This window comes from Lepisosteus oculatus, chromosome 3, assembly GCF_040954835.1.
Source record: "Lepisosteus oculatus isolate fLepOcu1 chromosome 3, fLepOcu1.hap2, whole genome shotgun sequence".
Taxonomy (NCBI): domain Eukaryota; kingdom Metazoa; phylum Chordata; class Actinopteri; order Semionotiformes; family Lepisosteidae; genus Lepisosteus; species Lepisosteus oculatus.
The window spans coordinates 23,226,399-23,245,548 of NC_090698.1; the positions used below are offsets into that span (position 1 = coordinate 23,226,399).

General features: G+C 36.4%; 1 protein-coding gene across 7 annotated transcripts in view; it reads left to right on the forward strand.

Moving 5' to 3' along the window:
• dab2 (DAB adaptor protein 2) overlaps positions 1-17,404 on the forward strand; it is a 49,912-nt gene extending 32,508 nt beyond the window's left edge. For 5 of the 7 annotated variants that reach the window (XM_069187030.1, XM_069187027.1, XM_069187029.1 and 2 more), the window contains 12 exons: positions 4,194-4,333; positions 4,966-5,064; positions 5,487-5,618; positions 6,601-6,684; positions 7,611-7,661; positions 8,821-8,883; positions 10,220-10,876; positions 12,081-12,234; positions 12,805-13,458; positions 14,430-14,542; positions 14,964-15,067; positions 15,742-17,404. In XM_069187030.1, the coding sequence (XP_069043131.1) occupies positions 4,194-4,333; positions 4,966-5,064; positions 5,487-5,618; positions 6,601-6,684; positions 7,611-7,661; positions 8,821-8,883; positions 10,220-10,876; positions 12,081-12,234; positions 12,805-13,458; positions 14,430-14,542; positions 14,964-15,032 (2,216 nt within the window). In that variant the 3' untranslated portion in view covers positions 15,033-15,067; positions 15,742-17,404. The remainder of the gene's footprint in view (positions 1-4,193; positions 4,334-4,965; positions 5,065-5,486; positions 5,619-6,600; positions 6,685-7,610; positions 7,662-8,820; positions 8,884-10,219; positions 10,877-12,080; positions 12,235-12,804; positions 13,459-14,429; positions 14,543-14,963; positions 15,068-15,741) is intronic. The other 2 variants (XM_069187033.1, XM_069187034.1) reach the window with 2 other exon arrangements.
• The last annotated feature ends 1,746 nt before the right edge of the window (positions 17,405-19,150 follow it).

Sequence of the window (19,150 nt, forward strand, 5' to 3'; positions counted from 1 at the left end):
AGTATGTGTGAGCAACCAGAGATACTATAAGTTGAAGTTTCTTGTACTTTTTACCGATATGTAGTTGACAACCATTATGTAAATTAAACAATATTTTAAATAGTTCCTTTTTGCTAGATATTTAGGTGCAGTGTTTTACAGTAAATGCTTTGTAAAATACTGTAGATTTTACTGATGAATATCCAATCACTACCAGGACAGCTTTTGGTTATAAATGTGTCTTTCAGTTGTCCGTGCTTTGGTGTGCTAGAGTGGTCATTCAGTCTAGGGAATGGAAACTTTCAATTTCTTCCACTTCTGCATCATCTGTTCAGAATTAATAGATTCACATCCTTTTGGTGTAGTGAAGGATGCCTTCTCATGCTAAGCTTCAGGAGGAAAGGGACTAGAATTCGTTTTTTCTTATAAATAAAACCACAGTAAAAATATATTAAAATAATTTCTTATGTGCTTTATGATTCAGTGTGGAAGTATTTTCAGAACTAAAGAGTTATTTTACTATGTGATTTCTTTACCAAAGCATTTCAAAACATTTATAAATGATAAAAATAGTATCTACTGTATATATAGTTTTGACTATACATTTTTGACATTGCTACCCTTCATGTAATCCCATGCTGAAAGACTTAAGTTCACAATTAGTACCTTTGTACCATTTTATAATGCAGAAAAGTGACTCCTTCTGGTAGGACATTTCAGAAACCTATTTTTAACTTAAGATATTGACATTGCAGAGTTTTAATTCCTAAAGGCAAATTTTCAGCTAAATTCTCTACTTTCACAGATCAACAATTTCCAAAGAGTGATAAATATACAGTACACATTAACTCAGGTTTTAAGTATTTCACATCAGTATTTTCAGACAAAAGCTGCAGTATTTACAGCTGTAAGTTCGTGCCAACTGTAGGATCTAAATTCATCCTTAATAACTATTTACCGCTGAAAAATTGTAACAAATACAAATGAGACAGCAGATGATGTATTACCTGTGTGAGAGCTTAAAAGCATGGAGAATTAGATTGAACCACCTGCTGCAAAAACATTCATTCCTCTCTCCACAGGGACAGAGGGTCTTTGTTTGCTATTTGCTGTGGATGTTACTGTACTGTATGTAGTATATTATTTCTTATTCTTAAAATATTATTTGGGGGCATCGGTAAAAAAAAAAAAAGAGGTCATTTCCAGTGATGGGGGTATTTGTCTTTGCTTTGAGTTTCCAGTGTGATTACATGCTGTGAATTTCAATAACGGACTCGTCTTCTGACCTGCTGCGGGGGTTCTTTGCCAGTGGGTCTCGCCCAGATTGTGCAAGAGCTGCCTTCTGCCTGGGCACTCTGCCACCGAGTCCTCTGAGGCCTGCAGCAGGCAGCATCTTCCGGCAGCTTCGGTCAAGTGCCAGCTTTGTAGCGATTGAAACCACGCTTGTTTAATTGCACCCATCTTCTAATTAGACAAGACTTTGGTGCAGTCATGTTTACATGCCTTATGTTGGGTCAACTTGATTTTTAAAATGTGTACGTGTTTATTCCAAAATTAAGATTCTTGCCCCACTGCCAGCGCACACATTTATAAAAGGATGGTTTTTCCACTCTGTTTCCCATTATCTGGAACTAGACTCCATCAGTACTCAAAATGGAAAATTTAGGTAAAAGATCATGTCATTTCTACTAATCTAATCGATATTTTGCCTTTGAGCTTTTGCCAGCAACATTCCAAAACATTTTTCTCTGAAACGTAAAAAACAATTCCAGAAGTTTTTTTTTAGATGGGATTTAATGCAAATCAGGAATTTGAGGTTGCTTTTTATGAATTTAAAAATTCGTAACTATTTTTACGGTTGCGTACTCTTTACCTTTCTTGGGTTATTGTGGTAGGAATTTTCAAAATATGCATGCCAGTCTTTCTTTCACCATGAAGTGACAGTGAACACAAATTCACAGTCTGAGGCTAGTTTTCCCCTTGCAGTTTGTCTGGCATAAGCTTTGAGAAGTGTTTTGAGAGGCTTTTTTCGCGCGCTAAAAAAATTACAAAATTATGTGCAAGAGGCAAAAAGACCTGAAGAAAACACATGAAGGAAAAAAAAAGTTTCAATTTTAAAGAAAATCAGATATGTTTGCGTTTCCATTTAAATTCATTTGAATGATTTAAAATTCAGTTTTAATCCTGGATTTTTTTTTATTTCCTATGCACCTGACATAATGGATATTTAAGGAAAGGAATAGTTTTCTTTTTCCAAGGACACTGTGTCTACTGAGGCAAATTCCTAGCAGTTTCAAGCATGTTTTGTGAAAAGACACAACATCAAAATGATAATTTACCCCAGCCATAATAGTGCATTCCAGAGTTTAACAACAACAGTCATTGCCATTTGAGTCAATGAGAGTTTCTGGATTTAAAAGTTTCCTTTTTGCTCATTGGGAAAAAATCACAAACACCCCTCCCGGTAGTGCCAATTACACTTGGACACTAGCTACTCCCTTCCTTGTGTACTGTACATACAGGTAACATACTTACTGTAACAGTTTAAAGTGTGTGGATTTTTGTTTTAATGATAGTTATATTACCGAGGGCTGATTAAGTTTAGGTTTAAGGGTTTTTCCATTGTAATATAACAACTTCTTATTCCACGTTTTTTGTTTGTAACTTGTGTGTCCCAAGGAAAGCCATTTGTAGAAGAAAAATATGATCAACACCAACTAGGCAGGTTTTTCCCAGGCAATATTTGTTGTGTGTTGTTCATACTCGTCTAATTTATCCGTCAACTGGAAATCGGGGAATTGAAGGTGATCCTTTAATTTGAAAGTATTCCTTCTCAAAACACCTTAATGAGAGATATTTGTAAGAATTATACTTGAGCTTTTGTTAAAATGAGAATGGAACGTAATTTGTTCCATTGTAATGCACTAATCACCCTATTGAAATGCAATAAAGCTATTTAGAATGCCTTTAAGACTCTAAATTCAAAAATGGTAAAGTGTAAAGCTTTCTTAGATGCTAAAAGCAGTAAGAAAATACTTAATTTCACACACAGAAGATCTTCTTTTGGTAATAAACAGTTTGTTGCACTGTTTTTAGATAATTGAAGTAAGCATGTTACTGTAAAGGTGCATTCAGGAGGTATTAACACTGCAAGTTTGTTGAACACAGTTTCCATTGTACAAAAATATGCTTGATACCCTGTTTCCTGCCTTCTTTTATAGTTAGCCTTTTGGGGAATGTTTTCTTTCCTATAATTGAGGTTGTCAGTTGTGTTGTAAATTGAGATGAAACCAGTAATATTGCACCCTGAAGCAGGGGTTCTGTAGTGTTCAGGACAAAAAAGATTTGTTTTCCACCGCTTGTCTCTATCATCTAGCCCCAGAAAAGTTTCCCAGGTATTCAGAAAATCAAATCAATGTCTTTTTTTTAATAAGATGAGAATCCAGAATGTTTTTTCATTATTTTAATTTTTTTCTTTGAAATTGTCAGGTAAACAGTATACTGTATGTCTTCCATTTTTATGTCTTATTTTTCTATAAGTACAAACTTTTAGCAATGCCAACTCAACAGAAAATATATCAGCATTACCATCTTGTCTCGGAAGCTAAGCAAGCTGGACTTGGTCAGTACTGGGATGGGAGACCTTGCTGCTGTGAGTGGTGTTGGTGAGCCACCAGGTGGCATCATTAAGCATGACTTCTGGTTCAGAATTTCCAAACCAATGTTTCTGTATGATGAGAGGACATACTTTACTGTAGGAGTTGCTGCCTTTCTGATGGTAGTCCTTGCTAAATTCAATTTCAGGTTTGTTTAATCCACCCTTCAAACAATTAGTGAAGTAGTTTCTGATTTCTCCACTTGTGCAGTAGTTTTGCTGGTTACGAATTGCTAATATGTGTTACCCAGGCAGGTGCTGCACATCAGCAGATGGTTTCCTCCTGTATGTACATATTTCTGGTATGTTTTAGGATGAAAAACTCTATACATTTATATCTATGAATGCAAACAGTTAATGTTAGTACTAGTACAATATGGAGAGGCTAGATGCTCTGATAATGATAATGCAAGTGTATAGTTATTTTTAGTTTCCTCTATAACCATTATGCAGTTGAGAAAGCCATCATACATATGTGCTCATTATTTTCAATCTACATTTACCTTTGGTTCTTTATGCTTCGTAGGTGCTCAGTCTCTATTTTTCCCTTTTGTACTAGGGCCAGAGAAGACGGATGAGTTCCTGCTGGCTAGGTTCAAAGGTGATGGAGTCCGGTATAAGGCCAAACTGATTGGAGTGGATGATGTTCCTGAAGCAAGAGGAGATAAAATGAGCCAAGATTCTATGATGAAACTAAAGGTAGATAAAAGTGCATTTTTTCAATCTCTATATGTATATGTGATGAAGTAATGTAATGAAGTTCTTGTTTTAGATTTTCTAATTGGCATACAGTTATATGAAAAGAATGAAAAGCATTAACTTAGGATGAAGTTGTTTGTAAAGAAACATTATTTTTAATCCCTAACATACTAACAAACTATTCCATAGTATGCCTTTTTATTTCATATCAATTACATATTTTATTCTTATAGTTTCAGACTATAGGTTATCTTCTAAACAGCATTTAAGTGCTATCCGTTGCAAGGTATAGTTTGAATGTCAAATCAGTGCCTTAAATGTACAGTTAATCATAATGTACAAAAACTTGATAGGGATCTTTCATCTCTGTTTACTACAAGAGCTAAGTGCTATAACTCCCTCTATTGGTAAACAAGCAAGTCAAAGTGTCTCACTCATGTCAGCTGAATATTTTTTATTGGGTTAAAACAATGGTCAGGGTTAAATGACAAGTGACATGAACCATAATCAATATAATTAGTATGTAGTAGGAGTAGACGATTACAGCCAATAGTCAAATAGATGACTCCATGAATTTAGATATGAATTCAAATATAAAAAGATACCATATGTCACATTCTGTTTTGTTCTAGGGCATGGCAGTAGCTGCTCGGTCCCGTGGTCAACACAAACAGAGAATTTGGGTGAACATATCATTGTCTGGGATAAAAATAATTGATGAGAAAACTGGGGTGAGTTGAGAGATTTTTTACTAGGATTGGTTGGTTTAGTCCTTCTTTGCAAACTACCATTTTGGTAAGAACAGAAGACTGGATATGTGCTGAATATTAACACACCTTGAATATGTGGCTAAAGGGTGGTTTGGGGCTCGTAACTGGAAAGTCATGGGTTCAAATCCCAGGCGAAGCAAGATTCTTCACTCTGCTCCAACCTGCCCAACTATATAAATTGATTCAAATGTAAGTTACTTTTAAAGAACCATTCAGCCAAGTCCATAAATTAGTAGCAATTATGTTGTATGATAAGGAGTTGCATTGTTATGGATAAGATAAACTATAATTTTGACATATTTGCATCACAGTAGAGGAAGACTGACTTGCAGAAAATACCGGACAAAGTTTAATGTTGCATTTTCTGTTTTTGTTCTTTTAAGGTAATAGAACATGAACATGCTGTAAATAAAATATCCTTTATTGCTCGTGATGTTACGGATAACCGAGCATTTGGCTATGTTTGTGGTGCTGAGGGCCAGCATCAGTTCTTTGCCATAAAGACAGCCCAGCAGGTAAGTAAAACTGTGTTACACAAAAGGCTTTAAATTTGGGGAAAAAAAGAGAGAGGAAAAAAAAGATATTTCAAGCCTCATTAAAATCGGCAATATCTCTTATGGGCCATTCTGTATCCTTTGCCAAATGTACAAATATCAAGTAAAGTTAATTTCCATGCTGAAAAGTAGAAAGAAGAAACACTTTGGCTGTTCAGCCTTCTTCAGAGAGAGACAAGAAGGTACAATAGCACATGCACAGTAAGAAAAACAACAAAGTAACTGTGAAAAATAATTGAACTCTGTAAGCCAATGGAGAGCATTTAAAAATAAATTAGTCTACTTTTTTTTCTGGAGAAGGATTCCTGCAATCCCTGTAAAAGGGGAGAGAAAGGCCAGCAAAACCATGGCTGGGAATTGTGAAATGAGGAACTTTTCTTGGATCTCTGATCCTCACTGTTTTGACACGTTCCCTGAAATGGTCAGCCTATGTTCTTCCTGTCTGTCATGTAAATAACAGGGCATTTTCTGCAGTCAGTGAGATTAGTAGATACAAATGGTGTTCTCTGGGTGAATTTGAAATAGCCTAAAGAGCCACATGTATGCATGATGCTGATTATACAGTATGTTTGCAGGTAGTGGATGTGGGCAGTTTAGGGAACTGTGGACAAGAAGGTTTTACAGATTAGGTGGCAGGAGATTATTACAGGTTCTGGGGAAAAAAGTTCCAATTGAGGTGTCCTCCTGTAGAATATTTGCAAGCAGTGCCTTCTGTTACAGCAAAAGGTGTCTGACATGGATGGTGGCTATGGTCCTTTCAGGTATAGTGTTACTTAGTTTATTTACAGGCAGCTGAATGGCATCCTCTTGTTTATAATCCCATTATAGTGGCCATGTTTTCAGGTTTGGCATTGTAGGTATTGCTGTAATTACAAAAGGTACAGTATCTCTAGTAAAGTCATTATATTTCTGTTTGCTAATATGAATTATTTTATTTCTTTAGGCTGAGCCTCTAGTTATAGATCTGAAGGATCTTTTCCAATTAATCTTCAATCTGAGGAAAAAAGAAGCAGAAGGCTCACAGAAGGTAATTATAAACCAGTGTCAGTGGATTTTGTTTTCCTTTAGATTTATTTGTAAAAAAAAAAAACTTTTTAAATAAAATCCCTGGGATAGTGATGTGGCAGAAATCCAGTCAGTGCTGAGGTTGAAAAACTGAAATTGTGTCCTTGTTTACTGACAGTCTGTCTAGGGAACCAGTTGTACTGGCAAAGTTTTTACCACTTTTTTCTTTAATTTACTACTAAATCTTGTATACTGAATTTTTATTTATTGTGTATACAGTCTGTTCTAAATTCAGCTTTTAGTTTTAGTTCAGGGAGTCTGGATACTTACATTTCAATGGTTCTGATGCAATTTTCGGTTCTTGATTAAATTCTAATGTGTTTTTGTAAGATTCCATTCTGAAATTGTTGTTGCTTATATTGATGTAAAACAGTTCAGAAAAAAGCTTTTTTCCGTTTTTAATTTTATCTAAATAAAGTATATACTTTACAGTATCAGGGTATAGGGAGAGAATCATATTATGAAAGAAATTGCTTACATAAAATTAATTGTAGTCATCTAGGTAAAAGGTTAGTGTGAAACTTTCTGTGCCTTGGTATTCAGTTTACTGCATGTTTTAGTCTCTCTTAAGATCAGTTGGATCAATGGGATGTCATTTTTTTACTCCTAAAGCTAGACGTTTAAAGCAAAATTCCTATTAATGAACTGATTATAGAGAATGCATTACAGTATTTTACTTGGAGTTCTTGCAGTCTTGCTTTAAATATTTAATATCCTGGAAAAACCTAAGGGTTTTTGTTTGGCTAGTAAATAGCTGAAAAGTAGCTTTATGTGATCCATTGTTTTGTGATTTTTCTAAAACCTTTTTGGAATACCTGACAAGTTTTTTATTTACTGGTAAAAAGGTATACAGTACTTTGCATTTTTAATTTTGCATTTCTTTTACAGAATGGAAGTGATGCCCTGCTTACCATTGAAAGCCAGGTGGATAAATTAAAAGTATGTAGTGTCATTTAACAGTTACAGATTAATGTGTGGAGAAGAGGTTAGGGCTTTGACTGATGACTACACTGCTCATGGATTCAAATCGCAGATCAAGAAAACTCATGTGGTACCCTTGAGTAAATTACGCTGCATTTTTTAGAATCACATTTCTCTAATGCACCTAGCTGTATAGGACAATAGATATTTGTATATTGTGTAAGTTGCTTTAGATAGACATGTCAGCCAAATTTGTAAATAAGATGGCACAGCTCTAAAAGGGCTTTTAATCCAGTGAAAAGTGGCGACTTTTTTTAAATTCCGATAAAATCCAGTGTAATTTGTATGTACTGTGTTTAGCGTAAGTCTCTTGCTTAATTGGCACCTGTGAACTTTTAAAATATTATCTGTAATATTGAAAATACTTTAAGATCTATAATAATTTGTGGTGGGTAGCTGCGTCAGCATGCGTAGGCTGCAAAGGAACAAGTAATAGGTTTATTCCATGCTGAAAAAAAGAAGAAAGAGAACACAACGTCCGTGGAGCCCTGTCTCTCTCACACCTGAAGAAGGCTCCACGGACGAAACATTGTGTTCTCTTTCTTCTTTTTTTCAGCATGGAATAAACCTATTACTTATAATAATTTGTGATGTGCAAAGTACATTAGGAATTATCCAGCTATGCTGAACGTGGATTTATTAGTAACAATACCCAACAATTGTGTTTGTCTCAATGTCAAAAGACAGAGGCAAACATATATTAGCTTTTACTTGTAAAATCTTAAAAACATAAAATAACCAATTTAATGCTTCATATTGTAATAAATTCAGTAATCATGTCTTCTATTATTTTGTTAACAGTGTAAATAAATTTTAAATGAACTATGACACTCCTTATTTAGTGAGGTTTTAGTTTCCCAGTCCACAGTATCTTCCACAATACTAAAATAGAATTAAAACCAGAACCTCTGTCCCAGGAGGAAAGACACCAGCTCCTGTTATAGAGAGAGGGTGTCAAGCTCTATCCCGTCAACTAAAAAGGTTAATCCATTTGTGAGAAAAGCCCATATGTTCAACCACCATTCAGTACTCCCCAGACCACAGCAGTGGCTGGGAGCATGTTCACTTATTTGTCATCATTCTCTTTGTGAAAGATTGTTTTCCCTCTTTGTCACAGGGTGTTGAGCAGCTGGATTTGTTTGGAGATGTGTCAACTCCTCCTGACTTACACTCTCCCACAGTAAGTATATAAAAGAGCATGGCGTGTTGATGATGTGTACTGTAGTAGCCTTGAGCCAACAAATGTATCAGAAGGGTGAACCCAGGAGGATTAGGTTTCAGAGGAGCTGAACATTACAATTATTGAATAGTAAAAATGTGTTTTATTATAAATATTGCTTGCTGTGCAAATGCAAATGTGATTTGTTACTTTGTGAACTGAGAGAAGAATGCTTCATTTTTCATTGTGCCCTTGGGGTTAATCAAATTTATGGGATTTTGCCTTTTTAAAGCAAAATGATGCTTGATAAAAACTAAGGTAACAAGCTAAATATTATCATACTTGTAGCATTACAAAGGTAAACATATTTTACATTTTGTATGTAAGATTGATTTGATAGTCTCATTTATTTTTTTTAAATATCATCATAGTTCATAGAAAACCTGAATTAAAGCCCTACAATGGAAATGCCCATTTTTCTAACAAAATGAGCCAATATTAAGAAAAATAAACATCAAGGACGGTTTTTTGGCCTTTGTCATGATTTAGAGCTGTATATGTGACAAGCTTGAAACTGAAGAAAAGTTTATAAATGTAAAGGCTCTTGCAAAATGTTGACATTTGTCACAGCAAAATATTCAAAAGTAAAATGGATTCTGAGTATTATAAATTGAGAGTGTGTCAGCCTTGGAAAGGGCCTGGTACACAGGGTAGTCTGTCTGGAATCCCACCTGGACATCACATCAGGTTTTCCATAGCTATTTTCTCACAATTAACCACTACACTGGATAATGTTTGTGTGGAAATAGTCTCTCTTACACAAATGTGCTTCTAAGCAATTAAGCTTATATTTGTCCCCCCACTTCACACAAAGACAAAAATGTGTCATTGGAAAATGGTCTGGCTTTTCTTATCACTTCAACATACAGTAGCTATAAAACTGAATAAATTTGAATTTGCATATTCATGTTAATATTTATCTTTATATCTATATATTGTGGTTGGTGTGTAATATTCTTTTTGTTCAGCTGCCCAATCACAGCCTACCAGGTAACCATTTATTAATAAAGGTGCAACATTTGAAGAATGCTGTCTGCTATGAACTTAAATTGGTATACCGTTTATGGAATACCAGAATAGAATAGAACCATGTAGCACAGATTCAGGATGTCAGTCCACATGAGTGTTGAATGATCTAATACAGTATGTAAAATTCCTTTAAAATTTTGCATGTTCTTAAATTTAGAATTGATCCATTAATAAGACTGGTTTAATTTTAAGACACAGATGTTTAAATAAACCTTGTAATTCCTATTTTGTCTTTTAAAATCTTTTTTTTTTCTTTTCTGATGATTAGGAGAGTAAAGATATCCTCTTGCTGGATCTGTCCACTGACACTGACAGCAATCAGAACTGTGTAAAAGGAAATCCCTTCACCTCCTGTCCTTCTGTACCTCGGCCAAGGCCACAATCAAATGTGTCACCTGAGAATCCCTTCTCTTCCCAGCTCAGTTTCTTTCCTGCACCTACTCCAGATCCTTTCAGTGATGATCCTTTCTCGAACAATAACCAATCGGCACACCCTGACTCTGTAATTGTCCCCCACAATTTCAATCCGCACAAAGAAAATTCAGATCATGTCTTCAGTAATCCAAAGGTAAACGCTGGTCAGAACGGTGACTCTGACTACTTCGGGGAGCAGTTCGATCAGATCTCAAATAGGACTGTTATTCAGGCATTAACTAACGGCCAGTGGCCCTTGGAGAACAGGATGGCAGAAGTGGCGACTTGGACTCAGAATGGGATTTCTGAGAAGGACCACAATGGTTTACACAGCAAGCCTACCCAAAACCCCTTTTTGGAAACATCTGACAAAAGCTTATCTCTGCAACTCGGAGTGAAAAACAACTCGATGAGCAAGGCAGATCCTTTGAGTTCCCCAACACAGGAGTCTGTGATTATTAGCCCTCCACCCCAGAATGCCAAGGCTGGACGAGGGAGGAGAAGTGTAAAGGTGAAAACTTAAGTACAAAATAGATGCTCAGCTATGCATGACTGCATTTTTTTCTCATTTATTCAGCTGCTTGTTTCAGTTGCTTAAATATTAGCTGCAGTATAATCACTTTTGTAGCCTGGTGTGTTGTCAGGTACTGGAAACTAAGTAAGGTGGGTTTGGAAAGTATTGGGATGAGAGAGCTCTGAGGAAAACCAGTTTGTTGTTGTAAGTGCGGACAGTTGCCCAGCAGGTGTCACTGTTCCCTGGGCAGCAGATATTCCAGATTGATTTAGTAAACTGACTGTACAATAAACACTATGATGTAGGAGGTGTCATCCTTTGTGTGACATGTTAAGCTGAGGATCTGACTATTTGGTCATTAAAGATTCAATGGCATCATTTTTTGTAGAGTAGGGGTGTTAACCCCAGTAGCCTTAGTAAATTTTGGATTTGGGGCTTTTGCCGTCTGACCTCCCTAAATTCCTCCCTCCTTTCAATTGGTGAAGCACTTTCCTACTTCTCAAGCTGATCCACTGTGTAGTACAGAGGGGCTACCAGTACATAATGGCTGCCTCACATCACCCAAATGGTGCTGCAGTTCGGTGGTGGATTAAGTGAGTTTTTTTATATGTACAATGCTTTGGGGCTAAAACCACTAGACAACATTCACAGCATGTATTCTTGTTGTTATAGCTTGCAGGCTAAATGTTTAGATTATAATGAGCTTTGCAAACTAACCAATCTAATTTTTAAATTGTTGTGTGACCGTGTAGGTTATGCGTTAAACCACTGTGTGCTTAGTAGACCTGCATTATTAATATTTTTATCTTAAATTTTAATGCATCAGTGACTAACAAAAAGGTAAGTGCTGACACTGAGGTTTTTATCTTTCTTATATCTTTTTAGCTCTCTGCCATCTCTTGAAGATGCTATTGCTGGTCTTTTGTCCATATTGGAGGGAAATTTGTAGTGTTTTTTTTTTCCTTAATACTTTAGCAAACACATTTCAGTACCAATATTATCATTTTCATGCCTTTCTTGATATGTCCTCAATCACATTTGAGAAGTGGATTTCTTCTCTCCCATTCTGTTTTGTAAAATAATATAATGTTTTGTTTTTTGGGGGAGAGCATGCTGCTTATTGAAGCACTTTCCATTATGTTTAAAACTGTAAAGGTTAATTAGTTTTGTTCCAACTTATTTTTTGCTCTCCTCACAACAGTCCCCTACGAATGACCTGTTTGGAGCTGACCTGTTCACTCCAGCCAGCCAGCCAGAGACTTCATCCCCACCACAACCCGACGCCATGCCGACCAACCCTGTTAATCTTTTCAACAGCTGCCCGGCCACCACTGCCCCTCCTGTGCCAGGTTTAGGTGAGACATGAAAACCCTTGGAATAAAAGCATCAACATGCATACAGTAGTTTCAGGGGATTTCTAGAAATGGCTGATTTTACCTTTATTTTTGGAATAAAACTGGAAAATGTTTTAATTAATTTTTAATTTTTTAAACTTTCAATTAAAGGTGTAATTTCATGTGTATGAAATGTGGTGGAACCCAAATTGTACGGTAAATAGCTTGGAAATGTTAGGTTCTCCTTTCCTTGCTCTATGTATGGACTGATTTGAACTTCAAAGATTGAGCACCTCTAACAGAAAATGTTAAATTAATTCAAATCTCTGTGCTGCTTCAGCTTTGTGTTTGTAAGGAATTGAAGCTCTTTTTCAGGTGTGAGGTAACATTTAAAGAATACTCATGAGTTATAGGTGGTGAAACAAAATGATGTATGTATTTTCCCTGAGTTTCTGAAGGAGCTCCTTCCTCCTTTACTAATTGAGCCATTTGGGATCCCACACAGTTCATTCTTAGTTATTGACTTACCTTGGTCGTGTAACGTGTGTAAAGTTATGCTGTTTTCTGGGGTTTTTTCTCTTGTCTGTCCAGGGGCCTTGTCACTGGGAGCTCCTCAGACAGCACCTCCAGTAGGAGCAGCACCATGGAGTCCAGCACCTTCTCCCATGTTCCCATCTTCTGGTGTCCTGTCACAGGTTTCAGTATCGGGTCCTCAACCCCCATCTTTTGCCCAGCCCGGGGCATTTGGCACCCCACCAGTCCCCAGCTGGGGGCAGTCAGCAGTATTTGGGGCAGCCCCTGCACCTCAGCCCCCAGCCTGGGGCCAGACAGTAGCCCCCGCTGCCCCTGCAGCCTGGCCTCAGCCTGCCCCCCTTACTAACCCCTTTCAGCCTCAGATATTTCCCACCACTGTTCCTGGGCTCATGACTGGGCTCCAGCAGTCAGGCCCTCCACCCCTACCTCCCCCACGACCTGCTCCCCAGAAAGAAGCCCCCAGGGTTGAGAACAATGCTTTCAGTGCTTTGGACCCTCTGGGGGAGAAGGAGAAGAAGAACGTTAAGGATATGTTTAAAGACTTCCAGATGGCAAAACCACCAGCAGTCCCAGCCAGGAGGGGTGAACAGCAAGCAGCCTCTAACACCAGCGGAGCCTTCACCCAGTATTTCACTAGCAAAGTGGGCCTGCCTCAGGACGCTGCTGATCACGATGACTTTGACATCAACCAGATATCAACCAAAATCAGTGGTAAAAAAACAGCGTCTTGATTTGTACGAACTGCTTGTGATCTTCTAATCTGTACTGCTTCTAAGAACTCTTTAACTTGAAGTGGGGCATAAACTGATATTTTGTCTCTGGAGTGACTGGTTACCTTTTTGATTACGTTTAGGATTACTTTTTGCATTATTTTGGCAGGTAAAACTCCCATTTTTTAATAAAATAGTGTTTAGTAGTTTTATGTGGTAATTACAAATACCTTATCTTACAGTGATTCAAGCTAGAATTACAAGACCTAGACGTTGTAATACATTTATGACCCAGCAAGAATTAAAATGCAAAACACCACTTGTCAGGTTGTTGAAAAGGGTGGCACAGTGGCATCGTACCACATCGTATAAGGGCCTTATAGCTTGTGCATTTTGGGATTGATCCAGGACAGAGACTCCCTTGATGTAACATTTACTGTACAGGTTCTGGGAGTTTGCATGAGTTTTTGTGATTTGGCATCCTCCCGTCCATCAAAGATATGTTGGCTAAGTCAGTCGGTGTCTCTAACCGGTCCCTGTTTGCCTGTGTTTGTCTAGCCGGTGTTGAACTGGCAGTGTCCTGTCCTATTGAACCTCATACTTAGGCTCTGAGTAAATGCCACACTTACTAGGAATAGGACTTTAAGGCTTTCAGATAGTGGGATATAAGAGGGATAATTCAGAAGTGCAGTGCCTGGAGCACAGAGACTAATAGACATAGCACTGCTTGGATGAAATTGTACTGGGTGGTGCAGTGGGAAAGATGCAGTTTCCCTCTTCACCACTCTTTATGCTGACTTGATTACTTGCATCAGCACCTTTGAATATCACCTCTCCCCTAGCTCTATTAGTTTGTTAGCTATTTTATGGCTATTATTTTAAACTGCAAGCTGTAGATTATAACTTACTTTAATATACAACACAGAGCACAGATTGTGATATGTCTGAGCCAAAAGGTATTATGTTTTGCAGAAGCTCCAAAACCTGCACCCCGGCAGTCTGCTCCATCTCCTGCTAGTCCTCCACAGCACCTCTTTGATGATTCCTTTGGGTCTGATCCTTTTGGAGCTCTTCCTGCTGCAACGGTACTTGTCTTATCGCTTAATGCAGTCTATGAACAGCTTTGACAACTCTGAAAGAACAAATACATTTGAGATAATGCATGGCAAAATTATTCACCCACTTCTGATGTTTCCACATGTTCTTGCTGAGTTTGCAGTCTACCAAATAACTCTTTCAAATGGGACTTAGTCTAGAATTCACACAATCTAATCCAACCTTATAAAGGTTAAAATATTATGAATATTTCTCAGTTTCATGAGCCTTCAGCCCCTTTCCTATGGCAACCTTAAATCAGTTCAGGTGAAGAGGTCATTAGGTAATCCTCAAAGGGCAGTGAGGAAATGAGAACTAAATGAATTCATACATATTTATTTTTATGATTTTCTTATTGTTTGTCCTGTATTATACTGCAAGTAAGGAGTATCTTTGCTTTCAATTTTAAAGAAGGCTCCAGCCCCACAGCCAGCCACATCAGATCTTTTTGGAGATGCCTTTGGCAACCCATTTGCATGAACATCACGTTGCATCATCTGGCTTTGACATTATGTGTGAGTATTTAAACACTTCATCAGCTGTTTGTTTGACATATCATGCACAGGCCTTAGGGGTTGCTTAGTAGGGTATAAAATTACCATGCCTCTTCTATGGTTTAAATGTAAAAAAGTTTGAATGGGAGCTGTGGAGCATGGAGATTGCCAGTTCAAATCCAGGCTGTGCCACTCCTTCGTTATGTTTAAGAGCTCCTAAAAAAAGGTTTATGTTTGGCTAAATAAAATACCACTGTGTTTGGTGGAGAACAGAGGGTGAGTGATCTTGCATGTGTGCTAGTGACCCCTGAATTTGTAAAGATATAGTTTTTGGTGTTATTATGAAAAGGCATTTTCCTTTTTCAGTTGTTCACACATTGGTATAACTAAACAGATGGAATTCACAGTCATATAAAGTTTGGGATGTTAAACTATGTAAAAGTATTGAAATAGAATATTTACCTGTATGTCTAGTGCACTTTTCAATCAGAAAAATCTGAAGTCAGGAATGGCTTTTCAATTAGAAGCAGGTGTCATCACTAATCCTGTATTTTAATCTTATCTGATACATCTGCGATGTTTGTTATAAACCACACATTGAAATGTCTGTGAATCATGGTGCAGTATCTAAAATATTTTCTTGCTCAACTGAGAGATTTTGAAATTGAAGAAAAACATTGTTTTGTTTTTTTCAGGAGTGCCTCCGGAGTATGAGAAAATCAGGAGCTTACTTATAAAGAACTATAACAATCATGAGAAGCAGTCCAGATTTCCTGTTGTCACAGGGTCACACAGATTCATCTCAAGATCTTGTGATGTTTCATTTATTTAAAGTCACTCTGATCCATGCTTGTTGAATCACATACACTAGGATACATTTACTGCAGTTTACAGTTTTGGAAAGGTTTCTGTTTCATAGTGTCCCATATATAAATGGAAATGCAATTTATTCCAAATAAAGGAAGCTAATCTTGAATCTAGGTACATACTGTCATGATTACCTTTTATTCAGTGTTTATAATGAACATTTGATTTTTTTATGACCTGTACAAAGGTAAAACTCTGATGATGCAGTGTTTTCTAGCTCTTTTTGAGAGCATTATAAAATCCTGTTAAATGTTTATGGTTTCAAGAAACATAAAGGTTTTAACTCTTTAAAGTCTATCAATATTGGTACCATTCAGGACTTTAAAGTAGAAAACCCCTTCAATGTACAACATTGTAAAACATTTTTGTGTTTAACATACAGCTTCACTTGGGTAATGTCACTGGTGTGTTTACAAATCAGTTCAGGCACTTGTGTAAAATTAGTGATGATTGATGTTGAAAAGTTCATTTTTTCAGGGAACAAAATTAAAAAATCTTAATGTATACACACGCACACTCGTTACTTTTCCTGCCGTTGTGAGAATTCCCCAAGGTCACTCATTCTATTTTTAGCAATTATTACAAATTCTACCCTAATGAAACATGTGGTGAAAATACACAAATACTGTTGGGACTTTTAGATGTAAAAGCTGATGTCATTTAGGTTACAGGGATGTCCTCACATCATATTCTGGTCAGGGGTTATTACTTTTTGGATTTTTTTTTCTTTGATTTTGTTTGCAGATTGATTGCTGTATGTTCCCACAAATCGAGTTCTGCTTAAAAAACAAATTTCCTTCAGTTATAAACAAGACACGCACACATGCATCTTGCTGATTTTGTTTTAAGAATGGCTATAAACTTTTCAACTGATTTTCTCTTAGGTTGCCATTAGGTTGCACAGCAGTTTATGCGTCTAGGCACATGGTCTAAAAAATTAAATGTAACCAAAACTGATGCTAATGAGCATATTTAAAATTGTTAGTTTCTGGCTATTTTATATGGCCATACCATTCTGATTTACAGTACATTGAAATGTGTGTGATTCAATAAGGCTCAGATCACTGGCATGGCTTTAGCCATCTAGGTTTTCCAGCAACAATAGTTCAGGGAAATGTATTTGTCCAATATTTCTAGTATTTAGATCTCAACATGATTTAAGCATTTTCCCCAGAACACAAAACAACTGACTTCAAAAACAAAAGGTGTATGTACTGGTATAACCTGAAATTATCCAACCGTGTTTATGACACAGCTGTTGAAACAATTACACTATTACTGGAAATGAAAGTATGCTTTTGTAGAAACATCTTTTGTCCACTAGTCCTCTTTATGTTGGTCGTGTAATGACAATGAATTTATTATCAAGACTTTGAAATAAACTGGAATTTTAGTTTGACTATTTCATACATCTGTATAACACAATTTGTATCAAAAAGTACGTATGACATTCAGTTATGCCTTATAATAAAGCAATAACATTCTGAATGATACCAGCGTATTTGGTTTCATTTGCCCTTTAGCATTCAGCCATTTATACTAATGTGAAAACACGAATGTGAATCTCAGACGTTATTTAGTCAATTTAATTTCACTCCACTGCCACTTGGAAATAAAGTTATAATTTCCCAAACTGAATTCTATACTTTCAGATGAATGAGCTTGTGTTTTCATTTTGGCTATGGGCATCTAATGAACAGTACAGATTTCAGTGCTTTTAGTAAAGAAATAAGCAGCATTGTATTTGGTCTTTTTTTTAAACATTCCAACTTGTTCACTGTTTGCATCCTTTAAAGGTAGGAATAGAAGCACACAAGTGAGAGTAGTAAATATAATCAACAGTTTAAAATGGTTAGTCATTAAAAGACTTATGAACATGAATAAAAATAATATAGAAAAATACTGTAATTTAAATTCAAAGAATTATGCCATGTTTCCAACAAAATATTAGAGATCTTAAATACTGTGACAGTCAGATGTACTATATATTTATTAGTTTATTAGAGGTTTAGAATTTATAAAATGTTATATACAAATCTAAAAAACATTATGGAAAACTTAAAAAAGGGCAATGACAAATATTTACAAGTTGTTGAATTAGCCTTATATTGTGTTAATACCTGATCACTTTTGCTATTCAATAAAGCAAGTACAGAATATAAAAGCCTAATCCCAGCCCATACAAGGAAACCAGCCAGCATGGAGGACTGTTAAAGTCCTCAATAACGTTCATGAATTATTAACTGGTATAGGTGTTGTTTCACTACACAGATACAGTATTAAATTAACATGATTCAGGTTCCCAAAGAAATAAATCTGATTAGGGCCTACATCACTAGCATATGAGTGGAGGAACAATGAGGATTTTTGACCTCTCAGAAATTTGGATTAAGATTACTTCAATCTGGATAAAAACAAAGTGCAATTCTTGCTCTGAGCAGGAAAAGCAAAGATCTCGATTACACGCTTGAAAAATATGTACCTTGACCACCAATGCACTATATTCATATAATGATTGTAATAAAATTATACCTTCTGTTTGTGAGATGGATATTTACAGGTACAGTATAAGAGGAGAAATCCAAAAATCAAAGTAACGTACATAGCTTGCAGACTTGTAAAAAATGCTTGTAATGCTTTGAAATATCCATACTAGCAAATATAACAATAACATTCATCCATTTTCTAACCTCCTTATCCAACAGGTCTTACAGGGTCAGCAATAACACTGTAGGAGTACAGTTACATTAATCAGGGTTAGATTAATGCTAGCAGTCTTTTGAAACAGTGTTCACTAATATGTTCTGATGTCATTAGTAATTACATGATTGTGTTAAAAGGTGCAAAACAATAGAACTGTTTACTAACAGAATATTAAATTGTGTGCCATGGAGACCTCTTGTGGCTACAGAACAAAATACCACTCAATCCAATTGCCATCTTGTATCCTTGCTCACCTGCTGCTAGTTGTTCATCTTAGCTCCTTTGCCTCCTGTGCTTCTCCTTTGCTCTTTGGTGGTGAAAGCAGGTGAACGCAAGCACTGTGCCATCTCAGCCCATCTTGTCAAGATCCACCTGTTGAGACCTCATCTATGCCTTCTACGATCCTTGTGTTAGTGTGGTCTCTGTCATTCTGTTTTTTGTTTCTGTTATCATAGGCACAGTCATGATTCATGTCAGTATTACAATTTATGAAACTTTTATTTAATTATGGTGAATTATTATAACTTGTTAACT